This window comes from Petaurus breviceps, unplaced genomic scaffold (assembly GCF_028583685.1).
Source record: "Petaurus breviceps papuanus isolate PSGF00001 unplaced genomic scaffold, PetGlider_PUasm1.0 37, whole genome shotgun sequence".
In the NCBI taxonomy this organism is placed as follows: domain Eukaryota; kingdom Metazoa; phylum Chordata; class Mammalia; order Diprotodontia; family Petauridae; genus Petaurus; species Petaurus breviceps.
Window position 1 is genome coordinate 106,432,478 of NW_027186296.1, and position 21,827 is coordinate 106,454,304.

A 21,827-nucleotide genomic window follows, 5' to 3' on the forward strand; every position below is an offset into this window, starting at 1 on the left:
AATTTTATCTAGATTTTTTTTTTTTGAAATTTACTTTTTATGCATGCTTTTCAGTATTTTGTCCTGTAATAGTCAATTTTTTTGGTAAACATATTGTGGTTTCTTAATGTTTCTGCCTTTACTTAAATTATCTATTTCATGTGTATTTAAACATAATGCTTATCTAAAAATGGCATTATGTTTATTGTTGTATTTTCAGGGACCAGCTGTTTGTAAATACTGCCATTTTTGCATATTCTTCCCTTATGGATGGATCCTTTCTTTTTCTTAGAAACCTTTTGTTGCTCAAAAAGAGGAGCACTTGCGTGTGTGTGCCTTATATTTTATAGTAGGTGATCAGATTTATTGAATGAATACATGTTTGCATTAATATTTTTAATTCTACAAAAGAAATAGTATAGCAAGATTGACATTTGTCTAAGGGCTCGATTTTGGGGATTTGCTTACCTTCCTTCTCATGAAATATTTGAAGGCCAGATTCAGCTGTTCATTAAATCTTATCTAGTATGGGCTAGGCCAGCCTCTTGCCTTATGTATTAAACCACTAATGCTTCTAACCACTTATTGTTCTTAAAACCTACTTAATTCATTCAACAGTCTATTAAGTGCCTACTGTGTGCAAAGTGCTGTGTCTGGTGCTAGGAAATGGGGAGCCAGAAATAATCCAGACGTGGTACTGGCTTCATGCAGTTTGCTGTCACGGTTGGGGAGGGACATTTAGACATACAAATATCATTATAAATATATACTATGTTTGTATACTATAGTTGTATAATACTATACAATAAAAACGTACTAAAGTGCAAAGTCAAACATAAGGGCATAGTAAAGGTACAGAGTACTTTGAGAGGTCAGGGGAAGGAAAGATAGTTTTCCTCTGGAGATTTGGAAGATTTGTGGAGGAAAAAGCATTTGATCTGGGCCTTGGGGTGGGTAGGATTTCAAAAGTCAGGGTTAAGGAGGAGGGTATTCTAGTGAATGGTTATTGAGGTAGGAAAATACTAGATGTGTACAAGGCATATTGAGCACATGTGGTCTAATTTGGTTAGACTCAGTGTAGCATCTTTGTATCACAGTAGTGTAAAAATAGAGATGTACTAGATTGGAGAGGGCTTTGAATATCAGACTAAGGAGTTTATTTGGCAGGAAAAAAGACTTTGGATGGTTTTGAGCACAGGAAGCATGAGAACTATGTACAAGAAAGATTAATCAGGCAGTAGTGGGTTCCTGCCCTAGAAATTGGAGGCAGGACTTAAGTCTGTTGTAGTCTGAGAGCTAGAGTTTAGAAGACAGGTTTGATCTAGGGCTATATCTGCATAAAGATGATGGGTGAAGCCATGGTAGTAAGTGAAAATTTTGAAACAGAAAACAACTGAAAAGTGAAGAGGGCCAAAAACAGAAAATTGGAGAAGACTGTTTTGAGGGTGCCACCATCTTCCTAGTCACCCAGGATTGATAGATTTATAAATATATAAATTTTATGTCCTTCTTAACTCCTCACTCTCTTATCCCACTATATCCAATCGGTGGTCAAATCCTGTCCTTTCTACCTTTATAATATCTCATATATATATTTCCTCCTTCCCTCCTCTGACACTGCCACCACCTCCAGAGAGGCCTTCATCAGCTCTTGCCTGGACTATTGCAATAGTCTTCTGGTTGGTCACCCTATGTCAAGTCTTTGCCCACACTAATCCAGCTTCCATTCAGCTATCAAATTGATATTCCCAAAGTGCAGGTCTGACCATATCAGCCTTCATTCAGTCAACTCCAGTGGCTCCCTATTCCAGGATAAAATGTAAAATCCTCCTTTTAAAGCCTTTTTGAACTTGACCTTTTTTTGCCTTTCCTCTCTTCTTAGACTTTATTCTTCTCTGTTTACTCTTTGATTCAGGGACACTGACCTTTCTGTTCCTCACACAAGACACTCCATTTCCTAACTCAGTGCACTTTCACTGGCTGTCCCCCCATGCCTGGAATTCTTTCCCACCTCATTTCTGCTGTCTAGCTTCCTTCAAGTCTCAGCTAAAGTCCTACATCCTACAAGAAACCTTTTCCATTCCTTAGTCTTTGTGCCTTGCCTCTGAGATTACCTTCCATCTACTGTGTGTAGATCTTGTTATATACTAAGTTATGTATAAACTTATATACTAAGTTATTTACATTTTGTCTCCTTTTGAATATATGCTTCTTAATGCAAAGAATTATTTTTGCCTTTCTTTGTATTCCCAGTGCTTAGCACAGTACCTGGTACATAATAGGTGCTTAATGAATGCCAGTTGGCTGACTGAGAAGAAGGATCATATATTATCATAGAATTTAATTGTTGAAAAGGGCCTTAGGTAGTAACTTGCTAGCTAGGTTGCGCAAAATGCAGCCTCTCTGTGCTTATCTGTAAAATGAATCGGTTGAAGTAGATCAGAGATGTCAAACATTGTATGATGATGGGACCAAATTAAAATGTAATTGGAAAATATTTAACAAAATAAATAAAAACACAAAACAGAGAAATATTAATATATGATTTTCTAAGCCCATATGTGGCCAGCAGGGATCCTTATGTATGGTTTAGTGGCCTTGTTTCTGTTTGAGTTTGACACTGTAGACTAGATAAACCCTAAAGTTCTCTATAGCTCTAAATCCTAAATTATGTGTTATTAGTCAGGACTATGAGGAAAACCAGGAGAAATTATCTCTAAAAAAGAAAAAAATTGTCTCTTAAAAAAGAAAAATCTCTAAAATTAAAAAGAGTTTCAAGGAGGATATAGTAAGCATCGTCAAATGTTACAGATAAATATCAGAGAAGATGACATGTCTAAGCCATTAGATTTGTGTTTGACTGTAGGGACATCATTGATGACTTTTAATAGAAAGATTTATGCAAAGAGATGTGATTGAAATCTGGCTTCCAGATGAATAAAGAAGGAATAAAGTTGAGGTTATTTGGAGTAGTACCTTTTTAGGGATTTTTTTGGTGGGGGTTATTTTACATTTTTGTCATTATGTACATTGTTTTCCTGGTTCTGCTTGCTTCACTTGGCATGATTTCCTATTGCTCTTCCTGTGCTTTCTGTGTTCTTTATATATTTATTGTTTCTTAGTAGTATCCCATTATTTGTTTGTACCACTTTGGTTTTTTTATTCCTCAGTTGATGTGCACATATACTCTGTATCCAGTTCATTGTTACTGCAAAAAAAAAAAAATGCTGCTATAAATATTTTGGTGTATCTTTCTGTCATTAATTTCTTTGTAGGTTTTTGTTTGGCAGGGGGATCACTGGTTCATAGGTTGTGGACATTTTAGTCACTTTCTTAAATTTTTGTTTGTTTTTTGAAGGGGGAAGGCAGGGCAATTGGGGTTAAGTGACGTGCCCAAGGTCACATGGCTAGTTTTGTGTTGTGTCTGAGGTCACATTTGAACTTGGGTCCTCCTGACTTCAGGGCTGGTGCTCTATTCACTGTGCCACCCAGCTGCCCCTTTATAAAAAAAAATTTTTTTTTCTTTAGTCACTTTCTTAACATGGTTCTATATTGCTTTTCGGAATGGTTGGCCCAATGAACAATTCCACCAACAGTGTATTAGTATACTTAACTTTTTACATTCCTGAAGCATTGACAGTTTCTAATTTTTTCATCTTTGCAAATTTGCTGGGTGTGTGAGGTGAAATCAGAGTTGTTTTGTCTTGAATTTATCTTATAAGTGATTTGGAGCAATTTTTCATCCTATTCTTAATAGTTGGCAGGTTTGGTTTTTTTTTTTTGAGAACTGTTCATATCCTTTGAATATAGATGTTTCAAGGAGCTTAATTTTTGAAAGGAAGGAGAAATGTGACTGTAGTTCAGTGAGGTAGAAGGGCCAAGAGATGGCTTTGTGTTTATTAGTTTTAAATCTTGAGATCTGGGCTTATTTGTAGATAGATGAAAGGGACCAGTGGTAAAGGAAATATACATGGGGGAGGAGGAAATGAAGAGTAGGTGGCTTGTTAGTAAAATGTGGCTTGTTAGTTCACACTCAGGCTCCGACACTATTAGCTATGTCATCTTGGCCAAGTCACTTAATTTCCTGTTGCAGCTGTTTCCTCAGCTTCAGATTGAAAATAATAGCGCCTACCTCCCAGGGTTGTTTGAGGATCAAATGAAATAATATCTGTAAAAGCACATAGCATAATGCCTGACGTATAGGTGCTATAGAAAAGTTATCATTATCATCATCATTAAATAGGGAGATGAAGCTTGAGAGATGGGGTCAAAGTTAGTGTGTTTGAGGAAACATCAACATGGATGTTGAAGTAATATACTAGGGAAAAAAATTCTAGTGATATCTTGTTTTAAGTACATTGTGTGTAACTGGATACATTTACTTACATATTATTAGAAATCACTCTGTTTTCAGGCCATTTGTTGGTGCAGACACCAACCTTCAGCCAGTTTCTTATGTTTCCCTTGTCATCATCAAGGTTAGAGAGTTTTTATTTCAAGGCCCTGTCTTGGACCCTCTTGTGTTATTCTTCTGTATATTATATTGTTGTTGTTGTTTTTGTGGATTTTTGGAGGGGGGAGGGTAGGGCAATTGGGATTAAGTGACTTGTCCAAGTTCACTTGGCTAGTAAGTGTTAAGTGTCTGAGGTCAGATTTGAATTCGGGTCCTCCTGACTCCAGGGCCAGTGCTCTATTCACTACAACATCTAGCGGCTCCTTAAATGACTTGTCCAAGTTCACTTGGCTAGTAAGTGTTAAGTGTCTGAGGTCAGATTTGAATTTGGGTCCTCCTGACTCCAGGGCCAGTGCTCTATTCACTACACCATCTAGTGGCTCCTTCTGTACATTCTTAATTTGTGAGTCCATCAGCTTCTTCAGGTTTTGCCTATCTCTATGCAAATGACTTCCAAATATACTTACTCATTCCTCCTCTCTCTCCTGAGATCTGTTACCAAGTCTTCAATTACCTTTTAATCATCTCAAACTCCACGTGTCCAAAACAGATCTCTTAACTCCCTATTTTTGTCAAGAGCACAGTCATTCTTCCATTCACTAGGACTTATAATAACCTAGGAGTCAGCCTCAATCTTTTAATCTTTCTGGCCTGTCATAAATAATCAGGCACAAAGTCTTGTTAATTCTACCTCTGAAGCAGCTTTCTCATTTGTTCCCTCTTCTCTACTCACTCAGCAGCCGCCCTAATTCAGGTTCTCATCATTTGTCTCCCCACAACGACTGCAATAGCCTTCTAATTGGGTTCTTCCATATAGCTTTTCCCTTTCCAGTACATCCTCTACACAGCTGCCAAATTGATAGTCCTAAAACATAGGTCTGACCATATTACTCCCCTGCTCAAGAAGTTTCAGTGGATCCTTATATTAGCTTCTAAGATAAAATACAAATCCTCTGTTGGGCATTTAAAGATCACATCCAGCCTAACTTTCTAGACTCATTACACATCATTCTTGTGCACTAATTTTCTAGCCATACTGATCTACTTGCTGGTCCCTGAATACAGCATTCTGCCTTCCATCTTCATGGCTTAATAACAGGCTCTGTATGATGTTCTGTTCATTTGAGTACTTTACATTTTTTATAAATAATCTTTGATATTTTTTTTAATTCTCAGTTTTGTTGGTTTGTCTGTTTATAAGTTTTGATAATTCTTTTTATTTCTCCTATTCTAATTTTATCTTGTTTATTTAAAAAAAATTATTTTCCTCCCTTTTCTTTTTAACCCACACTGGCTAAAGGTTTATCAAATTTTTCAGTCTTTTCAAAGAACTAGATTTTAGTTTTTAACCAATGCTTCTGTATTTTTGGTTTTCAAGTTATGTTTCCCTCTTCATTTTCAAGATTTCCTTCTTTATTCTTATTTGTTGGCTTTATACTTTAAAAATACATATTCACTATATTAATCTTTTTATAATTATGTTTTTGTTTGGATTAGCTGACCTCTAAGGTTCATTCTAGTTCTAAATGCTAGCTATTAACTGTAATTCTGTAACTGTGCTTATATATGATATATGCTGTAAATACAGATATATTTGCAGACTGAATAAAATATTTCATATTTGAAGATAAGGATGCCTCCTTTCCCTGTTCTTATTTGACAAAGGTCTAGAAATGCTAGCGATAACAATAAGACGAGCAAAATTATTAAAAGCACAAAGATAAAGAAGAGACAAAATTACTCTTATTTTCTGATTTTGTTTTAAATGATAGTTTGATAGATTTTCTCAAGGTAAATTGCCCTCCAGTGATACAGATTTCCATTTATTCACATAATGATCTGTAATAATAACTAGCATTTATATAGCACTCTTAAGGTTTACAGTGCTTTATGAATATCATCTCATTTAATCTTCACAACAACCCTGGGAAGCAGGTACTATTATTATTCCCATTTTACAGATGAGAAAGTTGATATTAAGTGAATTGCTCCGGGTAATGCAGCTAAAAAGTATCTGAGACTGGATTTGAATTTAGGTATTCCTAACTCCCAAGTCTAGGACCACTTAGCTGCCTCATATCTTTCCATAAATTTACAATAGGGGCCTACCCAGTGTGTTGGTGGCTCTTCCCTAAATCTTGACATTGTATGGAAACCATGGCCCATGGCCTTTCTGATCATTTTATCTCTTTCTCTTACTACATGATCAGCCCACTTCCATTTTGGTCATACATCATAATGATAATATCTTTTGTTTAGCTTCTCTTGCACATTTTTTCATTAGAATATCTTTCAGCCAACTCACAACCATACACTATTTTCTTTTGGGTGACCTGCAACATTAATTCTTTGGAAACTACAGTATTCCAGGACTCATACCTATTACATTGTCAGCAGTATCACTCAGTTTCTCTATTCCTACAAACCTGGTGCTAAATGTTATGAAAGGTAGTCACACAACTGCAGTAATTTGATCTACTGCAATTCATATTATCCAGTCTCAACTGGGCCCTCATTAATACTATGTAGTTTTGACACTCTGCCACTCTTTATCCAGTTCTTTCCTGTTCTAGTCTAAGAAATCTGGCCAAGTCTAATCCCCTTTAATTTAATTAATCTAATCTAATCCTCTCCATTCTCCAGTCATTTACAAATGTCTTTTTATCTACTGTTTTCTTTGTTGTTTTCTACAAACATGCCCAGATGTCCCCTATCCTTAAAAAAAAAAGCCCTTCCCTTGATTCCCATCATCCAGTATCTTTCATCACTTTCACAGCAAAACTCTTAGGAAAATCAGTCTTCTCTTATTGCCTCTTGCTTCCACTTCCCACTCATTTCTCATTTTGCATTCTGGCTTTTGACCAAGATTACCACCAAATTCTTAATTGCCAAACGAAGTGATCTTTTTCCAGTCCAATTCTTACTCTAACCTCTCTGCAGCATTTGATACCTTTGACCACCTTTTCCTCCTAGATACTCTCTTCTCTGGAATTTTTTGACACTGCTCTGTCCATTTTCCTCCTCCCTATATGACTGCTCTTTCTTAGTTTTTGTACCTGGATCATCCTCCCTATCCTGCCTCCTAACTATGGATATGTTTCAAGGGCATTTGATGACCTCATTGGTTCCCCTGAGTCTTAATCATTTTTATGCTAGTGATTCCCAGAGTTATATATCCAGCGGTAGTCTCTCTCCTGAGCTCTAGTTCTGTCACTGTTTATTGAATACTTCAAAATAAATGTCCTATATGTATCTCAAATTCAGTATGTCCAAAACATAATTCGTGATCTTTTCCCCAGAACTAGCCATCTTTCTAACTTTTCCTATTTCTAGCGAGGTTAACACAATCCTTCTAGTCACTCAGGTGTGCACCCGAGGTATCATCCTCTCACTTATCCCACATATCTGAATCATTACCAGAGCTTGTCATTTCTATTATCACAGCATCACTCCTATATATATCCCTTTTACTCACAGAGCTATCATCCTTGTCCAAACGTTTGTTACCTGTAGCCTAGACTATTGCTCCTCAGTTGAACTCCCTACCTTAGGCATCATCCCACACCATTATTTAGAAGTTGTTTTCCTGAAGTACAGGGTTTCTGAATCTTTTTTGGATCACGGGCCCCTTTGGCAGTTTGATGAAGCCTGTGGTCTCTTTTGCAGTCCAGTGAAGTTGATAGGCTTTTTTTTTTCAGGATGTTTTAAAATGCATAAAATAAAATAACCAACAGAGGGAACCAGTTAAATTGAAATAGTTAACAATATATTTTTTAAAAATCACACAAGTTCCTAGACCCTAGGTTAAGAACCTGTGCTCTGGGATCAAATAAAAACACCTGTTTGTCATTTATAAAGCCATAAACAATCTGCCTGTTTAATGCTTTTCTTGCCTTATTACATATTATTCCTCTTCATGTACACTAGGGTCCAGTTACATTGGTCTTCTTTCTGTTCCTCATATGCAGCAACTTTGTGCTGTCCTGGAATGTGATTCCTTCTTGACTTCACCTCGTATAATCCCTGGTTTCCTTTAAACTTCCACCCAACTTCTACTGTGAAGCCTTTCTTGATCCCTATCCATCTCTTCCCTTCTCCCCAATATTTTTGTATCTGTTTTTATCTATTTTTCGCATATGTACTTATATTACTTGTGTATGTTATTTCCTCTGATAGCATGTAAATTCCTTGAGCAGAGAGGAACTATTACACTTTTGTTGCATTCATAGCATCTGGCCCAATTTCTGGCACTTAGTAAGTATTTATTGATTGATAGTTAACAAGCAAGCACTGCAGATCATTTATGTAACTGTTAACATGTATTCTGCTACAAAATATTGCTTTCAATAAATAGTAGGGACTTAAAATGATTGAAGGGATCCTTTCAAGATTTGGGGATACTATTGTGTTAAGATAATAATAATAATTATTCTTTTTAATCATTTTAGGCTTGATCGTCTTTTTATCTTATTGGATACTGGTACCACCCCGGTAACAAGAAAAGCAGCTGCCCAGCAACTTGGGGAAGTGGTGAAACTCCATCCCCATGAACTAAATAATCTTTTATCTAAAGTAAGACTTTTTTTCTTAACATGATTCTAGATATTTGCTCCTGGGTAGGAAAGTGAAATGAATGTAAAGTTAGATTTGATCTGGTTGTGTCATTTTTAGTCTAGTTCCTAACATGCACTAAATGTTTAAATATCTTTCTCTATTTTTATATCTATGTTTTCTCTCATTACTTCTTGAGCTATGTTAGCTCCACTTTGTATATCACAAGACTCAAAACACTATACTCTGTTGGTAGAGATATGTTGTGGGATTTAATTACTTAGAGAGATTGGCAGTGAGATGCTGAGCCCTTCATTTGTGGCATCAATTGAAATCTGACCCAATTTGTTAATGAACTGAGTGGTTACTCTGGTTTTCAGTGGTCTAACTGGTTGGTAGCAGATAGTAATTATATCATAGTTCTGTCTCCAAGTGATTGAATACTCATAAACATTGATTGAAAAATTGACTTTCTTACCAGTAAACTTTGTGAAATACATGAGGGCCTCCATTTTTGCTTTGTTATTTCTGATATTTGGTAACCTGTGTCTTCATTGCAAGTGATAAGCTTTTGTTTTTACTTAACCTTCTGAATCCTGTGGTCAGAGGTTTAGAAGGGGTGGAGGATAGGGCTACAATGCTGATCCTACATCATATTTTACTTTGGAAATAAGGGAGACTAGGTAAGAAACAGAGGAAAAGGGGACTCAGAAATGTGTCTCCCCATATATTCCAACAAAAAGATGCCCATTTAGATGAACTATTTACACTTTTGAAAATAGAAATAATCCCTAGAAAGGGGTTAATTCAGGGGTCATCTAGGAGTGGTAGGTGCTATCTTGGCACCCTGCGGTTCATGTGTAGCCTTCTTTCCCTCCCAACTTCTCCCTTACCCTCCTCTCTTCTTTTGCCTTAATAGATATTATTGGCTTATTGCTCCACCAGCATTTTTTGTAGTAGCATAGTAAATTAATTATAATTTATCCCCGCCACAAATTTAAGAAATCTAGCCAGATTGACACTGTATCTTTGGAACTAATTTTCCCCAAGCCAGTAAAATGTTGATAATGTTGGTAATGCTTGTATTTTAATCAAATAATATATATATTTTTTAAAGCAATTGGGGTTAAGTAACTTGCTCAAGGTTACACGGCCAGGTGTTTCTGGGTGGGTAATAAGTGTCTGAGCCCGGGATTTGATCTCCAGGTCATCCCGACACTGGAGCCAGTGCTCTTACTCGCTGTGCTACCTGGTCACCCCTTAATCAAATAATATTAACACTGAAACTTGCAACACTCAAGGAATAAATGTTTTGATTGGCATGGGGAAGTAGGAGAAACTTTGAAAGGAGGAGTATAGGTCTTGGTGTGGTTGGTGGGAGTACACTGGTCAGTCACATCTATTACAACCTGGCCAGTATGGAAGAGATAGTAGAAGATAACGATGACAAATCTAAACTCCTTTGGCTTACTTTTCTGGTTCCAACCTTATGTGTCCTTGTTCACTTTTAAGATAGCGGAACTAAGTCTAGAAGACTGTAAACCTCATTTATTCTCATATCCTATTCTGTAGTCAGTCATGTCATTCCAGGCTAGTTCAGGCTCTAGTTCATTTTGGTGTATCTCCAACTGATCCATCCTCCTCTTTCACTGAGATGAAAAAGTGAACAAAAGAGGACAAAATGAAGTAAATGTTTTCTTGCTTTCCCTTTATTATCCAGTACAGTACAGTATTTGGGGTATGTCTTAGGCCTCTTAAGTATTAAGTATATGCCAAGAACTGTGCTAAGTGCTGGAGATACAAATAGAAAATTGAGATTATCCCTGCTTCCAGGGAGCTGGCATGCTAATGGAAGGAGATAAAATCTGTAGGTGGGTTCTGCTGGGTCAGCACCAACAACTCCCAGCATCAGGAAAGATCTGCTAAGACTTGAAGGGAGCTCAGGATTAAAGGAGGTAGAGGTGAGAAGGGAGACATTTCAGACATGGAGGATGACTTGGACAAAGAAAAATGTGGAGATGAGAATAGGAGTTTTACATATAGAAAATAGCAAATGGACCAGTTTAGAATATGCTTGAAGGAGGAAAAAAAGGAAATACATCTGCAGAGATGAATGGTATTAGGGACGACAGCTAATGCCATATACACTATCAAATTTGGAGGCATCAGTGTAACATTTAGGTCTTACAAGGAACAAAAGGAGAGAGAGATTGTATTCTTGGCTTATTTATTGCACATCCCCACCAAGATCTGCTTGTTGTGGGGAGAAGCAATCATCAAAAAAAGATAAGAAAGGGGATCAAGTTAAACTCCCTTGCGTTATCTGACTTCATGTTATATTTTGGAGTTGGTACCATTTAGTGTCAGAGTGTCCTATGGAAATCATAAGAGTCCCTGCTTACCCACTGTTTTCCTCTCTCTTCTTATTATAATTTTTTTTTTTTTTTTGCTTTTTGGAAGGGGGAATGCAGGGCAGTTGGGGTCAAGTGACTTCCCTGTGGTCATATGGCTAGTAAGTGTTAAGTGTCTGTGGTCCAATTTGAACTCAGGTCCTCCTGACTCCAGGGATGGTGTTCTATTCACTGCACCACCTAGCCTCCCCTCCTCTCATTCTTCCCCCTTAATAACATTTTATAAAGAAAATCAAGATTTTCTTTGTCCCCTTTCCCTCCCAAAAGAGGAATTTACCTTTTTTCTTCCAACTCTTTCATTCTGCCTTGAAATAGCCATTGCTGCTAGCAGAGGCTTTTCTTTGTCAAAAGGTGCTTTTCCTTTGTTAGAGCGAAGTAGTAGAGAAAAGGGCAATTGCTATTGTCATGTGGAATGAAACTGGCTACCATGTACTTCTCTTACTCGGCTTTATTTAGCGGTCTTTCTTTTAAGCATTGCTGAAGGAAGAAAAATCTTACATCTATAATTTATTTACCTTTGTCATGGATTAGAATAATCAGAACAATGTTTTGTGTACTAATGTTCCCCTTGATGGGTTGGTTATGCAGGGAAACCTGGACTTTATTAATAATTAGAATGTAACCTTTTATGATCAATTATCTAACTATAGTGAGGTTAAATAGAAATGTACTTGATCATTCTTTCATTTAAGTTTCCACTTTTCTCATTGGAAGACAATAGTTATATTGATCGTGATAGGTTAACCTTGTAGATTAGTAAACTTAATGTTTTGCTAGTATTACTTGTGCTGTCAAATTATGGTAGCAAATCTAAACAAACCTATATTCTTCCATGTTCTGACTATCTAAAAATGTTATATTTGCTATGTAACTACTTTTTTTTATACTTTTTTTTAAAAAGGTACTGATATATTTAAGGAGTACAAATTGGGATACCCGAATTGCAGCTGGACAAGCTGTTGAAGCCATAGTGAAAAATGTACCTGAGTGGAACCCAGTGCCAAGATTGAAGCAAGGTGCTTTTTAAGTAAAATAAATGGAGTTTGATTTTATAACTGGTTAATCCCTTTTATGGAAACAGTTATAGATTTCATGTGATTATGGATTTAGAGGTTGAAGAAACCTAAGTACCTGCCTAGTCAGCCCCTTCATTTTATGGAAGAGGAAATTGGGGTCCAGAGAGTAGATGTGACTTTACAGTCTGGGATTTGAACCCAGGTCATCTGACTCCATATCTGGTCCTCAAACCACATTCTTCCCCAAGAAGAGCTACAAAACTAGGGACATATTTTAAAAATTATTTTTATTTAGAAAACTCATATACCTTCAGAGTATGCAAATCAAATTGACTAGGATGCTTATCATACTTTTCATGGCTGCTAAGTAAACCCTGTTTTGGGAATGTCATTTAAACTATTAAGTAGGTTTCCATATGTAGTTTATAGAGAAAAGTCCAGTCAGTCAATCAACAAACACTTTTAAAGTGACAGCTGTGTTCCAGACATTGTGACATTCTTTCAGGATGTTGTGTTCTTTTTAAAAATATGGGTCAGTCTAAATCTGTAAAGATATACACATTTGTAGCATTACTTTTTTGTTGTATTTAAGCAATGGCAGTAATCTTGGGTGTGAATTTAATTACCTGACTGTGGTGAGGAGAGTAATAATTCTTGATAGTATTCTGATGATAATGGTAAAAAATGCATTTATGTGTTGTGAGTGGAATTGAACTATTTTTTAAATTTTTTAATTGATATTTTCGTTTTTATTTTACCTTCATTGAGCTGTTGGCCGCTAGGTGGCATGATGTATAGAGCTCCAGGTCAGGAATCAAAAAGACTTGATTTCAAATTGACTTACAAATTTAGACACTTGCTGTGTGACCTTGGGCAAATCATTTAACCTCTATTTCCTCATTAATGAAATGGGGGATGATAATAACACCTACCTCCCAGGTTTTTTTGTGAGAATCAAATGAGAAAATTCTAAAGTGCTTAGCTTGGTACCTGGCCTAGAGAAAGCACTTTATAGATATTAGTTGCTGCTATCATCATCATCATCATTGTCGTTTTCAAACCCTTAAGCTTTTTGTAAGCCTGATATCAGTGTATATTTTGTTACTTTTGAAATTTTTTTTGCATTTTTCCACTCAAACTCCAATACGCAGCATGGTGCAACATATAAAGTTTCATTTGCAAAGTTATCTAGATATTAACTATTTGGTTAATTTTGGCTTGCCTGAGATTTTTACTCTTATTTCCTACACATATTATATTGAATAATGATGTTAATTTGTCTTGTCCCAGAGTAAATTTTGTCTTTTTTTAAGCTATATCTTATTTTGTTTTGTTTTTTAGATATTTCTTTTTGCTTTTTGGAGGGGGGAAGATAGGGTAATTGGGGATAAGTGACTTACCCAGGGTCACACAGCTAGTTTTGTGTTAAGTGTCTGAGGCAGGATTTGAACTCCAGTCCTCCTGACTCCAGGGCCAGCGCTATTCACTGCGCCACCTAGCCGCCCCACTATAACTTGTTTCAAGGAGATTTTTTTCTCTGCAGTCATTTCTATTTGCCATTGTTGGAAATAGCCAAAATTCAATCTGCTTTTTTCTTTCCTTTTTTTTTTTTTTTTTGGAAAAATTCATTTTATCGATGTCTTTCCTGTATCAGTCATTTCCCACTTAGATTGAAACTTCCCTTTTTACAACTAAAAAATATTCAAAATATCAGATATTGCAATCTTGTCTAATAGTGTTTATAGTAATCTGTCCTAGGAGCCTCTCCACCTTTGTTGTGAGGGAGGTCTGTTTCATTATTTTACCTTTAGGACTTTCATTAGTTTTTCCATTATCCAGAATTCAACTAACTTTTAGTATGTTTTTGCTTACATTTTTGGAACTTAGACTCCTTTTTTTTTTTTTTTTTTTGTCTTTTTGGAGCAGGGAAGGCAGGGCATTTGGGGTTTAAATGACTTGCCCAAGGTCACATGGCTAGTAAGTGTTGAGTGTCTGAGATCAAATTTGAACTCAGCTCCTCCTGACTCCAGGGCTGGTACTCTATTCACTGTGCCACCTAACTGCCCCTAGACTACTTCTTACAGTTATTTTTGCTAGTACCACAATAATTTGCTCTCTTGTGATAGGTCACTTTTAGTTTCCCTTGTTAAATCCTCCTGATAATAGTGTGTTTTAAAGTAGTATTTTTAAATTTGGGTATAAATAGATTTGTATTCTAACTAAAGGAATTGATGATACTTATGTTAACTTTCCTTTTTATTATAGCAAATGATATACTTTAAGGCAGCATATTGCTTAAAAGTTCAAAATATTTTAGTCTTACTTCTTTTGATAAGTTTTATTATACTAAACTTTGAGAAGGAAGGTCCATAGTAAAGAAAGCAAAATAACTGTACAAAGCACCTGCAATTTATTTGCATCTGTAATCTGAAGCCTTTTGTGGATCCAGGCGAATTCTAGAGGTCTGAATGGCGCTCAGATAGTCGAATGTTTTCAGGGTCTCCTGTTGGTTTTATGATTTCTTTTACATTATCGGTAAAAGGTATCAAGGGGTCTTGGGTCTGAGCTTGGTTTCCCTAGTATCTTCACTTTGGAAGATGGGGTAGGATGAGTGATTATGATGTGTCTTAGCTATTACAAACATTTAGAGTTTGTCCTTTCCTATATCCTCAAGAGATGTGGCTTGTTTGTGTTGGTTTCCTCCATTTTACCTCTAGATAATTTGACTTCAAATTATCTAGCAAATTCAGTATGAATTTGCTTTCACATTCAATCATTTCACCATCCATCACATCATACTTTCTGAAATCAATTCTCTCACTTTTTATAAATTCACTAGTACAGGTGTACTGTTCCCCTATAGTATCAAGAAAGTATAAATATAATCCCAGAGTAGTTGTGTGATGCCAAAGTATAAAGCCAAAGAAAACAGTCAATTCTTTGTAATCTCTTTTAGCCAAAGGAAGAAAGGTCATGTATAATTCTCTGCACAGTTTAAATTTTGATTCTACAGAGTATTTCTTTACTTAATGTTACCCTCTGAATTAGAAGTAGATATCAACAACCTTCTGGCTTAACCCTTTTGTAGTTAGAGAACTGGCTTGGGAGCATAGTGAACTTAATCATGAAGCAAATAATTAGCTTACAGATAACTAAAAATTAACTGTAAATTAAGTCCAGGCAGTTGTCCTACTTATCCCAAATCTTGTCAAAACAATTCCTCCTCATGAATTAGTGTGCTCTTATCTCCCATTCCTCATACTTTGGTTTTCTATATAGAATAGTCAAATAATAGTCAAATAAAATATGTTTAAACCTTATTCAGAACCTACTTCAGAAAGTTCTATGGAAGATTCATCTGCCACAGATCGATTGAGTTTTGACAGATTTGACATCTGTAGATTGCTGCAACATGGAGCATCACTTCTTGGGTCTGCTGGTGCAGAATTTGAAGTCCAAGATGACAAATCAGGTGGGTATCAGTACAGTAAGAGAATGTGTCACTTGTGTCTTTTTGCTAATTTGTTGCCATATGTTTCACATGTCTTAAATAATCCAATGTTTCTTATGATGTATGTTGTCAGAAGTTTGTCAAAAAGTAGCCAAAAATATTTGGTGTGAAAGCAGCTTCAGTGGGGTTTTTCTCTCTGCATGTATCAGTGTGTACTACATAGCTCTAGAAGACAACTATTGGTATTTCAGCATGGCTTTATACTTTTAGACTGGTGTAAATTAAGTAGCAGTTACCCAGAAAGTCTATTGTCATTGGGTTTTTACTTTTTAAAACAAATATTTGTCTTGTTCTATGCCCAGAGGTACAACCATGTTACTCCATAGTCCATATTACCAAATATTTGTGATTTAATAGTTTTTTAAAGGCAATATTATATTGTGATTTATCATAGGATCTCATACTTTAGGAAGGTCATTTAGGCTAACCTGTAATGTTTGTGGAACTGTTAGAAACTGTGAATTAGTTAATTTCGTATCACAGGTGTCCTAGATATATTTATGTTGATGACCAAAGCAAAAAAAAAAAATGTGGGTAGGTAATTTTCCCATTATCTTTAAACTTACAGAATCCATCTGGATATAAAATAAAATGTTTTGGCCATTCAAGATAGATGCCTTGAGTGGAAAAAATGCCCTTTTAATGAAAGTTAGTGTTTTGTTTGGTTGCTAAGTATATGTCTAAATTAACCAACAGGATAACTTGATAATTTTACAAACTTGATCAGTACTTAGTTGAGAAGTTAATCTTTAGTTATCCAATGAAATGGAGCTATTAAATATACATTTCTAACTAGAAATCACTTGAAAAACAGAAAATAGGGGGCGGCTAGGTGGCGCAGTGAGTAGAGCACTGGCCCTGGAGTCAGGAGGACCTGAGTTCAAATGCGGCCTCAGACACTTAACACAAAAACTAGCCATGTGACCTTGGGCAAGTCACTTAACCCCAATTGCCCTACAAAAAGAAAAAAAAATAAAAACAGAAAATATAATTGAATCTAGGAGCCACTTTCATTTGCATTATACCAAAATATCAAATTATGGATATTGGGAGAAGAAATTGTTTTATTTTCAGAAATGTCAATCTTTTTGTAAACAAAGCACTAAAGATTTTTCCAAGAATTGACCAACTTTTAAAAATTATCTTTAAGCTTTAATGAGTTTACTAAATTCAGCCATCTTGTTAATAATGAACCATGGGAGTATCAGATTTTCCTTTGCCAAGGGTGGTAAAACAAGTGTTATTAACACTTGTCTCTTTCCTAGGCATTCGTTCTTTGGTGTTATATATACCGCTGAATGATGTTTGGTAAATATATAGAACCCTGTAACATTTTAAAATTTAGAAAATTATTTCTAGGACAATAAAATGATTGAGGTCTTTTTTCATCTTTATTAAATTAATTTAAAAACAAAACTAGTATCTCCCCTCTTCCAAGACTAGCACTTATTAAATTTTGTTGCTGTTCTATAAGTTTGAAATCAGAATTAGAAAGCTGTAGAAATTGTATAACTATCAGTGTGTAATATGTGAGCATGTACTTTGGGAAATGGTACCTCAGTTCCAAGGGTTAGTCATTAAAAGTTAGTTGTACTTATCTGAAAACTAAGTTGGCACACCAGAGAATGACTCTACTTTTTAAGATATGAATTGATAAACTGAAATGCTAAGTTTATGAATTTGTAGTTGGGGCTATATCTGTCCATGTTACATACAAAGTATAGCAGGTCAGCACCCTGCTTCCACTCAAAAATCTCCCATGCTACCAGAATTAGATTAGATTTTTTTGATTATGAATTTAGAGAAGAAGAATTGAGACGGTCTCATAAAATATTTGTCCCTGTTATAGTGTAGATTTGACAGATAACTTATTTTATTCTATAGCATTGTTGTCAGTTGAAACAGATCCCTGTGGCAACATGTTAACTTAGAAAACCCAAATTAACATTATCTATGCTGTATTCTCTTTGTGTTTTTTTCTCAAAAATTTTGCTTTCTCTGCAGGAGCCATACTTGTCAAGTACAGTTATTACTACCAGGGGAAAGGTTCAAGGTATTACACAGACATAGCAGCAAAGAGAATTATGTGGCTTTTATGTTAGGTTGACCTTTGGGTTCTGACTCTTTTATAACATTCTTTTTTTTTTTCCTCACTTCTACTATAAATCCATTTTCCTATCTCATAGTACTTTACATTATTTTTTATCCTGGTCATAGAACCAGGGCTAAAGGTGACTTTAGATAAAAGCTAATCCGTCTTCTATATTTTATAAATGAGAAAATGGGGAATAAAGTTGGGATTTAGCCATGGTCACTCTTTTAGTTAGTACCAGAGATGATACTAGAATTTGTTCTTCAATCCAAAGGTTTCATATTGGCTATGAGCACTGCCTCTCCTGTGATTATCTAAATTGTTCATTTGGCACTTAGTAAATGCTACTATTGATTTGTTATTGCAAAGACCAGCTATGATCTGATGGCCAAAGCCAGCTAACCAGCCTGCTTTTTGTTTGGCCTGTGAGCTAAGAATAGTTTTTACATTTTTAAATATGATAAAATTTTATCTAAAAAGTTAAAAATTATTCTTAGCTTACAGCCAGCAGATTTGGGCCCTGTAGTTTACAAACAGATATCAGTGTCCACATTAATTTTATGTTAACATTCTCATTCTTCTTTATCTCCTGTATCTGATATTTTGCTTTCATCAGAGGTTAAGTACAGTTTCCATTTATAAGAGTTTTGAACAAAGAGATCTTTTCCTTCTTTAGATTGAGCACCTTGGACACCTGATATAAATTCAATTTAGGAAGCAAATTAAGTAGTTATGTGGTCTCTTCTGCAGTGTTGAGATGTTTTCCTCACAAAGTGATGTAATTCCCGTTCCTAGGTTGTTTCTGTGCCTGGTTTTTAACTTCTGTCTCATCCCACTCTAACATCTTTAAAGTCAAACATAAAAGCATTAACCCTTTTTAAAAAAAAGTACTTGATTGCTATTGGTATTAAAAATATGATTTGCAGCCATAACTTTTATGTTGATAATGCTTACTATTTTACTTAGTTTCTTCCTTGTGGTTTTGTTTCTTCAGCGGAGATAAGAAAGAAAAAAATATTTGATGAAGAGATGAATGAAGCTATTAGATAACCTTATTTTCAAAGTATTTCTTAGGATTATTAAGTAGTAAGTAAAGTAATTGTTTTGATAGATATTCAGTATTTTTAATTAAAAATTTTTTAATATTCATTTTAAACTTCAATTTAAAAAGACAAAAAAGAACATTTCCATGTACCCGAACAGCGTGAAAAGAGGATTCAGTACAAAGCCATGAATTTTCATTTCACAATTTACTTTTTTTTTTTTTAAGCAATTGGGGTTAAGTAACTTGCTCAAGATTATACAGCCAGTTATTTCTGGGTGTGGTGCTCAGTGTCCGCGCCCAGACTTGATCCCCCTGGTCATCCTGACACTGGGGCCGGTGCTCGTACTCACTGTGCTACCTAAATTGTGCCCCAATTTACTTTTTTTTAAAACCATAATAGATACTAGACATCATTTTCAAAGCTACACTGCTTTTCTGTGCTTCCTTCTAAGTTTTCTCCTGTTCTCTGTTGTGTACTTTTTTTTTTCCCTCCCTACCCTGCCCTAGGCTACCATTAGATACTAATATGTATTTTTTGTAAAACCATACTATACATACTTCTGTTTATCAGTTCTTTCTAGGGATTTGGATAACATTTTCCTTTATAGTTGATTTGAGTTTTTATAATACTCAAAATGACTCAGTTCAAAGTTGTTCTTAGAACAATATTGCTGTTACTGTGTATACCATTCTCTTGATTCTGCTCATTTCACTCTTCGTTGTTTCAATATGAGTCTTTCCATTTGTTTCCTAAAATCACCCAGCTCATCATTTCTTATAGCATGATAGTATTCCATCACAATCATATACCACAACTTGTTTAGCCATTCCCCAATTGACTGTATTCCCTCAATTTCCAGTTGTCACCACAAAGACAACTGCTATAAATATCTTAGAACATGTAAGTTCCTTTTCATTTTCCCTAATCCCTTTGGGAAACAGACTCAGTAGCGGTATTTCTGGGTCAAAGGGTGTACATAGTTTTATAATTCTTTGGGCATAATTCCAGATATCTCTTCAGAATGGTTGGATCAATTTGCAGTTCCAACAGTGAATTAGTGTGCTAATTTTCCCACATGCCCTCCAATATTTATTGTTTTCCCTTTCTCTCATCTTAGCCAATCTAATAGGTAGGTGTAAGATGATATCTCAAAGTTGTTTTAATTTGCATGTCTCTAATCAATTGCAATTTAGAACATTTTTTCATATGACTATATATAGTTTTGATTTCTTCATTGAAAAACTCTCTTCATATCCTTTGACCATTCATGAATTAAAGAATGACTCATATTCTTATGAACTTGACAGAATTCTTTATATATTTGACATATAAGACTTTGAGAAACTGTCTATAAAAATTTTCTCCCAATTTTCTGTTTTCCATTTGATCTTTACTTCATTGGTTTATTTGTACAAACCTTTTTTAATTCAGTGTAATTGAAATTATCCATTTTATACCTCAAACAGCTTTCTTATTTATTCCTAAATTGTTTTCCTATCCATAAGCCTGATAGGTAATATGTTCCATGTTCTTCTGATTTTTTTATATCTACCTCTGTATCAAGGTTATGTATCCATTTTGACCTTATCTTGGTAAATGGTGTACTGCTGTCTCAGTTATGTTACTCTGCCTTTGGATATTACTAGGAAATTTTCCTTATATCAAACCTCATTTTGCCTTTTTGCAGTTTCCACTCATTGTTCTCTGTTCTGTTCTTTGGGGTCATGCAGAACATATTTAATCCTTCTTTCAACTCTTTTAACAGCTTTTTGAATACTTAATGATAATTATCATGTCATGCCTAAATCTTCTTTTCTTCAAATTCAGCTTCCTTACTTCTTGAATGCACATATAGCATGACCTTGAGGCCCTTCACCATCTTGGTTGTTTTCCTCTGGATGTTTTTAAACTTATCAAAATCCTTACTGATGTATAGCTTCCAGAATAGAACATAGTACTCCAGATATAGTCTGATTTGGGCAGCATAAAACAGGACTATCACCTCCCTAGTCCTGGATATTGTATCTCTTAAGCCTAGCATCATAGTTTCTTTGACTTGTGTTAAGATGATGTTGAATGGTTTGCCTTGGATTGAAACAGGTGTTATTGTATGTCATTTTTGAGATTATACTTCAGTACTGTTTTTCTCACCCTTTTATTGACTATAAGGACTACTCCTATATTTCTAAGGGATTTTTGCCCACAGTAGTATATGTAATGATACCTGAATTAAATTTACGCATTCCTATCCATTTAATTTCACTGTAAAGAGATTTTTTTAAAATTTTACTGCTTTTTACTTCTTTTCCTCCAGATTGTCCTTTACTTCTGTGTGTTTGCATTCCCAATCAGTTGTTATTTTGTTCACTGATAAAATTTGCCAACACAGATCCAAGTTTTTCTCTTCTGTTGTTTATTTTTGCTGTTCAGGCCATCAATTCTGCTTTAGAAATTCTTATCTGTTAATATTCAGGAACATCCTGCTATAATTCATGTTCTCTTGCAAATTCACTGGGTCATCTGTCTCATCAGGTGTTGATTTATTTTCCTTTGTCTTGTGGTATTTATTCCAAAATGCTTGGACTTACTTAAATAATCTAGAGGCCATATTTCCTTATTAATATTTTCTCCCTTGCTTTACCTGCTTGTGCTTAAGGTCTTTAACTGAGTTTTCTTCCTCCTGAGACCTTTCATAGTTTTGATGTTTTTCACTTATATTCCCCTATTACTCACTTTCTGACTCCTCCTCTGATGGCAGTTTCCTCCGG

At 35.3% G+C, this 21,827-nt stretch overlaps 1 protein-coding gene across 2 annotated transcripts in view; it reads left to right on the forward strand.

The window, feature by feature from the left end:
• BTAF1 (B-TFIID TATA-box binding protein associated factor 1) overlaps window positions 1–21,827 on the forward strand; it is a 119,114-nt gene that overhangs the window by 14,471 nt on the left and 82,816 nt on the right. For both annotated transcript variants that reach the window (XM_069099223.1, XM_069099224.1), the window contains exons 2-4: window positions 8,881–9,004; window positions 12,296–12,410; window positions 15,736–15,882. In XM_069099223.1, the coding sequence (XP_068955324.1) occupies window positions 8,881–9,004; window positions 12,296–12,410; window positions 15,736–15,882 (386 nt within the window). The remainder of the gene's footprint in view (window positions 1–8,880; window positions 9,005–12,295; window positions 12,411–15,735; window positions 15,883–21,827) is intronic.